Raw genomic sequence first — 11801 nt, 5'->3', positions numbered from 1 at the left:
TTTCTGGAAGAATTGTGTAGTTTGTGTTAAAGGGTTCTGCTTCCCAGGGTGCTGGTTCTGTGTATTCTCTGAAGGGGGTGTCTCCGCTGATGGCTGCAGCATGATTTTGCATGCCTACTCTTCTCAGTGTATCTAGAAGGTTGCCTGCATATGTTTTGGGAGGGTCTAGCTCTTCAAGGAGATTAATGAATTTCCTGATCTCCTTTTTGAGTGGACAGTCTCTGTCATTTTTTAAGGTTCTTAGCAGGATGGATGTGTTTCTCTGATCTATCCTATGAGTCAGAGATTGTAGTTTTGTTTCATGTCTCAGGATGCATAGGTTGGTCCACATTGGTGCTCCTGTAATGAGTCTTAAGGCGTTTTGTTTTGGATTACTTCAAAACTTTTTTGTTCAGTACTTGTGAGATTGGTGAGGACTGGTGCAGCAAACTCTACTGTTGATCTTATCGTCTGTATGTAGAAAATTCTGAGGGCATGGTATACGGCTCCCTGCCTTAGCAAGGTGATTCTTTTCATGGCGTTTTGTCTGCATTTGATTTTTTGCTTAAGTGTTTCTATTTCTTTGCGTGGTGAAAGTTGTATGTTGATGTTGACTCCTAAGTACATGAAGCTGTCTACCCATTCGATGTGTTCTCCCATGAGTTGTATTGGGTTCAGGTCTGTATTGTATTTGATTGCCATTGCCTTGGTTTTTGCTGTGTTGATTTTTAGTCCTAGGACTGTGCATTTGTTTTCAATCTGTGTTATCACGATTTGCATGTTTTGGTGGGCTCTATGCCTGTCTGTGCTGACCAAGCACACATATCTGACATTATATGAATATTTCAACTGGCATTTTGGCAAGCTTGCTGTTGGCTTATTTCTCCATTAGTATGTTGAAGAGGAAGGGGCTGAGTATTCCTCCTTGAGGTGTTCAATTTTCCAGATTGAGGAATTCGGAGGTTGCTCCTTGAAAGGTAACTCTGGCTTGTCTGTCTTGCATGTATCCTTTGGCCCATGCTAGAAGGTTGCCTTTAACTGCTTTGTCGGCTAAGGCTGCCAGGATGGCAGCCGCACTGGCAAGTTCGTAGCCTTTTTCTAGGTCGAGAAATACTACAATTGCTTTCTTGTTATTTATTGTGGCCATCACATCTGCTAGACATTCCTGTGTGCCTATCCCCTCTTCGTAGGCATATAAGCGGTGGTGTAAGGGTCCTGTTTTCCACAGCAATCTGTTTAACACCATTCTCTCTGCCGTCTTTTCTGTGCAGCTGATGAGAGAAATGGGTCTGTAGGAGTTGGGCTCCTTTGGTTTGGGAATTGGTTGTGTGCTTTGCACTTGGTGCGGTGTCTGCCCCATGCTTGTCTCCTATTGGCTGGTGGTGGTCAGTCTTCGTCTTCATTGGTTGCCTGAGCAAGGTCTCAAGCCACTTTCTTCGAGCCGATGATTGCGTTGCAGCATATCCTGCAGCTGCCTGGACCTCCTGAGTGGCGCTGTAATGTTGATGGGCGTTGCACTATGCTGTGGAACGTCACGGCTAATTTGATTTTCATTGGCTGCAGGAGTACCTTGTTCGGGGGCATTGTCTTCCGTGGAGTTGTCATGATCGGTGGTGTCATTGTTGGTGGCAGGTCTTCTCATACTCATAGGGAGGAGAAATTCTTCCCGTGTCGTATTCAGTGTAGGTTGTATTTGCTGGATGAGGAGCGCCTCCAGCAGGCGCAACCGATGGGCATCAGGGGCCTTCCCGATGATTTTCGTGTTCTGTATGATGACATCCCGGGAGATGGCCTCCTGATGTTTGGTGCGGGCGTGATTCTTGATAGCCCTCTCTTGGGCGTGGCACGAGAGTCTCTTCGACAGTTGCATGGTAGTCATGCCTACGTAGGCGCCGCTGCATTCGTGGACTGGGCATGTATACTGGTACACTACATGCGTCTGCTTCAGGGGTTCTCGTACCTGTGGAGAGGGGTTATTTTTCATAATTAGGTCGCACGTCCTCCAATTCTGGTAATATATGATTAAGTCGACATTGTTGGTGTCGTCAGTCGGGGATACATTTTCAGAAATAATTTTCTTAATGGAGTCCTCTTCTTCACGGTAATGGGAACTCATGAAGGCTTTGTATAACAGCTTGATATGATCCTGGGGGCAGGGCTGTGGGCTCTCACTACAGTACCATTTCTCCAGGGCTGTGCGGACTTCCTTGGTGATTAATTTATTTGAGTACCCGTAATTCACAAGTACTTGGAAGGCGCCGTCAAGTTCCTGGTGAGTGTCCTGCCAGGTCGAGCAGTGGGAGAGGGCCCTCCTGATGAAGGCCCTGACGGTGGTGCTTTTGAATCTGGCGAGGCACTCGCTGTCTCCGTTGAGGCAAAGTCCTAAATTGGTCTTCTTAGTGTAGACTGAAGTATGGAGACCGTCTTCCGTCTTGCTTACAAGGGCGTCGAGGAAGGGGAGCCGATCGTCGGAGCTGTGTTCGACTGTGTAATTAAGCACACTACACTGCTGAAATGCTTGACGGAGGGCTTCTACCTCATCCTCTGCTTCAACTTGCACAAAGATGTCGTCAATATATCGTCCATATCTGCGGGGTTGCTGCATCTTGGCGAAGACCAGTTCCTCCACGGTGCCCATATAAAAGTTAGCGAAGAGAACCCTCAGTGGGGAGCCCATCACCAAGCCGTCATTTTGGCAGAACATCTGACCACGGTGGGTGGAGAAAGGGGCCTTCTTCGTGCAGATCTCCAGCAGCGTATGGAGCGAGGCTTCCGGTATGTTGAAGGATGCTGTCGACTGATTCCTGAAACATGATCAAGGATTATACCTATGGTTTCGTCGACAGGCATGTTCGTATGGGCCTCCAACGTCCAGCGAGGCAATAATCCCGTACCAAGGGGCATCCTTCATGGCTTCTAAACTCTGCCGAAGACTGCAGGCTGTACCGACTCGGTTGTAAGTGTCAAAATTTGGTTGAGGCGTTTAGCCAAGGCATACATAGGGTCGGCAGCTGGCTGATTCCTTGTTGTGGGTTTTTACTTAGCCTAATATAATAACCAGGCTGTATTTCTCCTTGTATTGGCGGGAGGTGCACAGCGTTTGTCACAGCATCACAGCGTAGCGCAATGCCCATCAACATTACAGCTCCAAAAGCTCAGGAGGCCCATGCGGTTGCAGGATATGCTGCAACCGCAACCATCGGCTCGAAAGAAAGTGCTTGAGATCTGCTCAGGCAACCAATGAAAATTAAGACTCACCGCCACCAAGCCAATAGGAACAAAGCATTGGGCAGACCCCCCCGTGCTGTCAACCATCAGAAATAAGGAGGACGGACACCGCCCAAGAGAACATACTCTCTGCCAAGTGAGAGACGAGATGTCTTGACCCTAGTCTCCAGCACCGACGCCAGACTTCCACTGGCCGCCTTTGACGCTCCTTCCTCTTGCCTGTGCAAGGCAGAGGAGGACCCTCCAAGCCCTCCAGCTCCTGATGAAGAAGCAATTTTCAGCGCCGTCAAGCCTTGGTGCACAGAATCTCTGACACATCTGCCGACGACATGGTCGACAGTTTCCGCCGACAGAAGAAGCCTGAGGAGGTTCCAGACGGGGTGGGGGGGGGGGGGGGGGGGGGGGGGGGGGATGGGGGGGGGGGGGGGGGGGGGGGGGGTGGGGGGGGGGGGGGGGGGGGGGGGGGGGGGGGGGGGGGGGGGGGGGAGGGGTGGGGGGGGGGTGGGGGGGGGGGGGGGGGGGGAGGGGGGGCGATATGCCCCACTCCCAAAGCAGTCGCTCCTACTACTGCTCTTACTACTGCTTCCTACACTACTGGCTCACTACTACACTGCTGGAACGAAACTCCCTATTTCGAGTCACAGCAATGCTTAAACAGTCTCCTTACTTATTAATAGCAGACTTGGAGAGCAATTAGAAGCACTTAAAAATAACTGTAAAGGCCAAACAGAAATGCAGACCTAATCATATCTCCGAAATACCGAGAAACTGCTGAGTTCCTGAAGAAGACACTCAGTTGCCAGTTCTAGATCCGAATGAACGGATCAAGAAGGCTTTGATTTGCAAGTTCCCGACCTGCCTGCCCCCTAGAACAATCTTCAGCTGCAGAACGTCGTGGAGGCCCGGAAGATGTATCGCAAATCGGGAAGTCGACGAAAAAGGTCCATCACCACCTTCAGGACTGATCCCAGTCATGTTTCCCTCGTAGTATGGGGAAATTTCCCCAAAGAAGCCTTACACCTGAGCCCCTACGATGCATTCACAATGTCAAAAGTTTGGGCATCACAGCAGCCGCTGCAAAGGACAGGAGAAGTGGGATATGCAGTCCATCCCAACCCACCAAACAAATGCCTCGATACCTTACAAGAAGGGTGAAGTAAGTGACCAGCAAATGCCCAAATTGTTCCCGCCAACATCATGCCTGGAACAAGCGCTGCACTGCAAAGATTGGGCGAGTTGCAAGGATGAAAGGCCCCCCCCGGGGGTTCTCCCCAAAGGAGCCGACTTGAAACCGTTCAAAACCAGAGATATCAAAGCCTCAACAAGTAACAACTGCACCAACAGCAACAACTGCCGCCAAACCCACACAGAGCAACGTCGTACACCAGAAAGAAGTCGACTACACAAACCGAAACCAGAATACCTGCGCCATTAACTTTCAACACAAATCTCATCCCACCTCCAAACAACGCCCGCTCCTTTGCCCTCACCTGTTTCCCAACTCCAACCCCCCCTCCCCCTTCCAGAGTTCTAAGCCAGTGCCAGCAGAGAGAGAGAGAGACGACGCCAGTGACTGTGTAACAATCACAGTAGAAGGATACTAATCTCTTCGAAAGTTGACAGGGAAACCTGTCGACAGGAAGGCACTGCTTGGAATCATACAACCACAACCTCATACAGAATCCTCGTCAAAGCAACTGCTTTTTCGATTCGATAAGCAGCTTAAAATTCAATTTGACAATGAGAAATTTTAATTCCACAAGAGAATTAATTGTTTGGAGTATTCTCCAAAGAGTTTCTGCTTTTTCTCCTTGATCTAAATATGTTTCCATTTTTTCCTTCCTGATTTTCTAACACTCATCGGACTTTTCTGACTGTAAAACTTTCTCTCATGCTGATGGGTAACCGTAAGGTTTAATGGGGTTTGTAACCGGCCTGTCCTTCTCTCCTTCTTTATAACCAACCATCTTTCTCATTCCAGATCACATCTACTGTTCCGGCGTTTTAAGAGGCAAGAGCCCGTGCAGCATTAATGCCAGCTTAACCCTTCAACAACAACAACAACAACAACACCAACACCAAGATCAGATCCACCCTCGAGCTTCCGCAGCCCGAGATGTCTGCAGCTCCAGACGACACAGGCTCGCTTTAAGAAAGAAGAGAGAGAGCGAGAGAGAGAAGAGAGAGAATCGTTATAAATTTTTGATGACTATGGTATCATAGTTTTAATCTATAAAATTCAAATATATACACCTATTTTGAGCGCTGTATTTGACCATGACTCTAATAGATAGGCGCTCTACTAAGCCTGTTTAAAGTAGCAGAAAAAGCCGCTATTTCGCAAATAGAGAAGAGTCTCTACAAGTGTAACGCTGCTGAAGTAGCCCTTACTTTAAATAAAGTATGCTTGAGAGAGGGTCTGCCTTCCCAAGGTTATATAATAATAATAAAATAATAATAATAATAATAATACTAATCATAAATCATTAATAATAATAATAATTATAAAGTAACGAGACTGAAGGGATAAAGCTACCAGATGGGGCAACATCAAACACATAGATGAGACAGGATACAATACCTGGGAATAATGGGAAGGAGGATATATAAAACCACCAAGAGATGACGGACACGATCAGAGAATATATCAGCGACTCAAGGCGATACTCAATCGTCAAAACTCACGCCGGATAAATTATAAAAGCCATAAACACATGGCAGTGCCAGTATCAGATCAGCGCAGGAATAGTGAATGACGAAGGCAGAACCCGCAGCATAGATTCATAAAACCAGGAAACAAATGACATACACAAAGCACTACCCCAAGAGCAAATACGGACAGACTATACATAACACGAAAGGAAGGAGGGGAGGACTACTAAGTATAGAGGACTGTGTCAACATCGAAACAGAGCACTGGGCAATATTCCTAAACCCATTGAAGACGAGTGGCTAAAAAGTGCATGGGAAGAAGGACTAATAAAAGTAGTACGAAGACCCAGAAATATACAGAGACAGATAAAGACCGAAAGAACAGAGCTGCACAACAAACCACTTTCCCGGACAATACATGAGACAGACTAAGACTAGCACACGATGACAATTGGCCAATGGCTACACGAGGGGAGCTAAAGAAGTAAACTGAGGAATGATAACAGAACAGCGCACAAATCAATGGCCCTAAGAACCAGATATGTTCAAAGTATGATAGACGAAAATAACATCTCTCCCATATGTAGGAAGTGCAATACGAAAAATGAAACATAAACCACTAGCAAGTGATGCCCGGCACTTGCAGCCAGAACCCGTACAAAAAGAGGCATGATTCAGTGGCAAAACCCTCCCACTGGAGCCTGTGCAAGAAACATCAGCTACCTTGCCAGTAAATAAGGGTACGAGCACCACCTGAAGTAGTGACTAGAAAAACGATGAGGCAAAGATCCTCTGGGAACTATGGTATCAGAACGATAGGGTGAATACGTGCAAACAGAACCAGACATGACTTTGATTGACAAAGTCAAGAGAAAGTAGCACTCATTGATGTCGCAATACCCTGGCCAACACCAGAGTGAAGAGAAAGCAGAGGGAAAACTGGTAAGTATCAAGATCTAAAATAGAAATAATAAGGATATGTGATCTGCCAGTGGAAATCGTACCCATAATCATAGGGCATAGGCACGATCCCAAGTCCCTGAAAGGAATCTAGAAAAACTAGAGGCTGAAGTAAGCTCCAGGACTCATGCAGAAGAGTGTGATCTAGAAACGGCACACTAGTAAAGAAAAGTGATGGACTCCAAGAGGCATGATGCAACCCCGGAACCCCACACTATAAATTACCACCCAGTCGAATTGGTAGGACTGTGTAGAGCACAAAAAAAAAAAAAAAAAACAAAAAAAAAATTTATAAATAATGTTGATGTTAATATTTGTATGACTAGGATAAACGGGAATACCTAATTTATAACATACAGCTGATAGTGATAAAGTTAATTACTTTGATTGGAAACATATCTGATGCCATTCTCACAATATTTCTATTGGGTAAAATTTTCCTCGGTTTTAATGCCTCAGATCGCTCATTGTTGTGAAAAGTATATTTATTTTGTCTCGTTATTTGTATTGGCAGTTTTTAGTATTGCAGATGGATAGTATTCCATAACTTTATGAATTCTTATTTTTCGAAAAGTTCATAAATTCAAGTATCTAAAACAACGGATATCTAGTCTAAAATCTAAAATACAGAATACATAATAGTAATGATAATAATAATAATACATATGAATCCTTTATGGGACTGGTTGTCAAGTAGACAAAGATTTGAATGTCTAGTTTATCGTCCGCTACCTTTCTCAGCAGCCATTAACTCGATATTTCGTGTAATATAATTTGTCATTCCCTTCCATGCCGAGCAGCAGTGTTTGCTTGCTCTTTGACACTACCTTCGAAGGAGTCTCCTCTCTCCGTCCGTCCCACGTCTATGGCTCCTGATTGCAGAGTGACAGTGCTATTTTTCGCACTTATTACCCCATCAATTTTTTAGTCTCCACAAACGTTGTATGGTAGGTTACATTTGCCCAAGATATCATGATTCGCATTGGATTTGAAGTTATAATGTAATGAATCTCTCTCTCTCTCTCTCTCGTCCTCTCTCTCTCCTTCTCTCATTAACATAGGTGCTTTGATTTCTATTTTTGTATATGTAAGTCCCTCGTTATTTCCATTATTTTTTAAATGAAATGGGTATGTCTAAAATTCCTCTCTCCTCTTTTCCCGAAACTTAATTCATTCGTATCAAGCAGAAGACGTTATTCAGTAATGTTTCCAGCCTAAGAAATAATATGTTCTATACTGAGGAAAATGGGTTTTTCTGTATGAAAATTAGAAAACCTAAAGCGTAATGGAGAGATATAAATAATGGGGATTAGCAACTTTTTTTTTAATGTTCTATTGCGAGCTCACGGAAAGTAGTTAGTGTCCAGGCTTATGAGCCCTAGTATTTCCCGCGGGAAGAACCGCTTATATTTAGGCACAACTTGTTATACTTTTTTTGGAGGCTGGGCCTTGGGGCTAAAGTGGTCACTTTCTTTTGATAAATTTATTGCGGAAAACCGGGAGATGTGTCTCTTTGATGTAGACAAACTTTGCATAGGGAAATATAATGTTTGTACAATTTTATGAAACATGCAAATGAGATATGAACTGTACAATTCTTGTGGTAGTTTATTTCATTGGAAATAATCATTTTTTTATCAAACATTTCTTTCATGGAGGGCAGTGTAGTCGATATGTATGTGATTATATGAATTCCTTATTTTCAAGTCGATAGAACGACAAGATAAAGGTTTTAGGTACGAAAACCCTTCCTTACCTACTCCATTGAAGTGGGTATTTATTAACATACTTCAAGGTTTGACCTAAGAAAAATGTGAAATTGCTATAATTGTTGTTGGTGTGATGTTCGTATATGTAAATTTTGCATAAATTTTAAAATAGTATACATTGCGTGAACAAGTTTGTGTTAGTGTGTGACTATCGATTAACAAACTCTCATTTTACGGGGGGGTTTACTTTGGATAAATATGAATATTCCGCTGGTTTTCCACACTGCTCTCCTTTTTGTCCAATATTATTTATCTGTGTTTAAAAATGTCTCATATTTCTTTTGTTAATTTACAGTCATCTTCACTCCTCCTTTTATATGATTGATAAACTTTCAGACTGGAATTAATTTTTCGTGTCATTGGCTATAAAAGGAATGGTATTTAAAGCATAGATTAATTAGGATAGCTAAGGCAGTGTTTGCTTTGGATATTTTTTTGTTCAGATAAAAAACAATCGTATTCCAACAGGGACTCCCTGACTTCACGTTTGTATTACGCAAAATATCGATGTTGTAACCATTTATGAATATGTAAAACAAAATGAGTAGATATGACCACTTCAATTGAAATCCATAAACAATAATGCATTATACGGGGAATGAGAAAATTGAGTGGAAGGGGGTTGTTGGGGAGTGGGGCCGTTATTAGAGAAGCCTATCTGTTTGTTTGGGTGTGTTTCGCAAGTTCCCTTTGGCCTAGAGAGCAACATACTTTGGTAGTGGATGAGAGAGAGAGAGAGATAGAAGAGAGAGAGACTGGTTTGTGGTTTACTTGGAATGGTTTTTTCGCAAGGAAATTTCTGACTTAGGAATACCTAAATGAGTTTTATATGTTTACAATACATATTTTCCGAGACTAGTTGTTGTATTCCCCCACCCCGTTCTCCCCGTTAGGAAAGAATTAAGTCCTTCTCCATGATGTCTATCGACAAGAATAAGTCAGATCAGTTTTCTTAAATCTTTGTATATGTACTTGCTCATAATGCCACTGTGCAACTCTAGAAAAAGGACTAAGCTTCAAACTCATGCGTGTTGTTGCATTTTAGAGTTCCAGGAACTTTAAACTTAAGGATTCTGTAGAAGTCCATATGATTGTAACTAAATTAGTACCAACCTCAATATATTCATCAGTGTTGGTTTTAGAATGTCATTCAGAGTAGAGTATTATCTCCTTCTTTAAACCTACGTACAAACCTTATAAGTTGACGTTTATGACGCTAAAATGAGGTAAATTGCGATGCATAATTGGAAATGGGTAAATCATATATTTTTTAAAGTATGTTTTTTAGACATTAGAGAGAGAGAGAGAGTAGAGAGAGAGAGAAGAGAAAGATTATAGTTTGGTGAGGACTTGTGATGATGAAAGTCAAGAAAAGAGGCAGTGAGTCCCCGGAATCGGTGCACACATACCTGGAACAGGGTGGATTGTGATGGTAATTGCTTCATAGCAAACAACGATAAAGGAAGGGACGCATTTTTTCGAGAAGTTCGGGCAGCAAGGAAGGTTTTCGCGCCACTGTTGAGGCGCCTATTTTCGTGGTTGTTCCAGAATCGCAGGAGTGTTGTGATCTCGTCGTACGTGAGAAACGCACACCCGCGATTTCTGATGCCATACCCTGTCTGGAATCCTCTAGAAGTTCTAGAAATCCCTGGATCGGTGACGTTCGCGTAGGCTCCGCCCCCCGAGTGCCCGTATAAATGACGACGAACGACTTTGGAGACGGGGATCGTAAGAGAGAGAGAGATCGTAAGAAGAGAGATCACCAGTTAGTCACAGAGAGCCACCGATCAATTATCAGTGAGAGTCAGCAGCAGCAGAGTCTTCCGTGAGATCGGAAAAAAGAACCGACGATATCAATCAAAAGAAGTTGTTCGAGACGTTGGTTGGATTTGGTCCTAGTCGTCTCAGGTGTGGTCTACCGTGGTATCTCGACGTCGAGCAACTTCAGAGAAGAAAAGGTCCTGTTACAGCAGTGTTGGTGAATTCCTTGCCTTACAGAGAAGATTTAGTTTCTGAATACGGATCAAAGGACGGCCGAAATCACCGATTTACTTTTATGAAGCCACCTCTTCGAAGTGCCAAACTGTTTAGCAGTATTCTTATTACCGCAACTGTTTCCCCCAGTTCAGGCAGTTTAAGATTCTGTCGTTATTATGTAAATGGAGATCATTCCTGCAATTACCTTTGGTTAGTAAGCTTGTAAATAAACCTTTGTTTGTGTTATGTGGTTTCTTTCTATATTCCATATCCCCTGTTTCAACTGTTTTTGTTGATATATATTTTTTTTTCATATCGAACCTGAAGCGGAAGACCTTCCCCCCTCAGAGGCCGTAACATTTTGTCGACCCTTTCCAGATATTTCCGACCCGATAACATTGTCTCTGAGAGATCTCAGGGTCCGTAACAGTGGTATGACAGCCAAGATCGGTCTTCATTATTTCAGATAAAATTGAAGGACCGTAGTATTCAAGTTAATTCTCTAAGCAGATTCATACCCTAATTTCGATTTCATGTCAAAAGTTGCCCGTAACATTCATAGATTGTAAAAGAAGTGGAAATTTTTTCACCCACAGCACGGTCCATTCTTGCTTTCCTTGATAGTTCCTCTACTTATGAAAATCATTTCCATTCACAATCATTCATGAAAAAAAAACCTGTGAAAGTAAGAAATATTCATTGCTACAAATCACTTGATATCTATAGCACGCGATGAAAGTTGTATATCGTGCAAACAATGCTACGTGTTGGGAGATCTTTAAGTCCTTGTGGGCGACGTTATTGCATCTTGTTAGCTGTGCTCAGGCTAACTTCGAACTTCTTTGCATTAGCCGAAAGCCATAAATCTTCGAGTTGGTAATGCTACTTAACATGAATGAAGATTTCCTTTTTAATGACAGTAGCTTTGTAAACGCTACTAAGCGCTCGATCCATGTCAGTGTCAAGTCAGTGGAAAGTGTGAAAGCCGGTACGGCAGTCAGTGACGTGTACTTTCCTGTCGCGAAGCATTCGGCTCCTCCTCACATTAGAGAGAATACTCTGCAGATTTAATCTAGCTTGCTCAACCTACTAGCCGTCAAACATTAACTGCCATTGATTGCTGCTAATTTAAACACTGGAAACAAACTTAAAGTTTATCAGGAACTATAGAATATGACCATTACGCGATTTACGATGATGCAAAATAATAATTCCTTTACATAGAGAAAAACGATA

General features: G+C 43.3%; 1 protein-coding gene across 1 annotated transcript; it reads right to left on the bottom strand.

Moving 5' to 3' along the window:
* Window positions 1–913: 913 nt before the first annotated feature.
* On the bottom strand, window positions 914–1339 carry LOC135222403 (uncharacterized). Its single transcript, XM_064260491.1, has one exon. It carries the CDS (start codon window positions 1337–1339, stop codon window positions 914–916), a length of 426 nt encoding a protein of 141 aa, XP_064116561.1.
* Between the last annotated feature and the right edge of the window lie 10462 nt (window positions 1340–11801).

This window comes from Macrobrachium nipponense, chromosome 3 (genome assembly GCF_015104395.2).
Source record: "Macrobrachium nipponense isolate FS-2020 chromosome 3, ASM1510439v2, whole genome shotgun sequence".
Classification (NCBI taxonomy): Eukaryota; Metazoa; Arthropoda; class Malacostraca; order Decapoda; family Palaemonidae; genus Macrobrachium; species Macrobrachium nipponense.
Note: the sequence above shows the minus strand (reverse complement) of the source record. Positions and strands in the feature narration are given on the sequence as shown.

Bases quoted from the DNA above. Each gene is read 5' to 3' on its own strand.
- LOC135222403 (XM_064260491.1), bottom strand. From the start codon at position 1,339: ATGGGGCAGACACCGCACCAAGTGCAAAGCACACAACCAATTCCCAAA.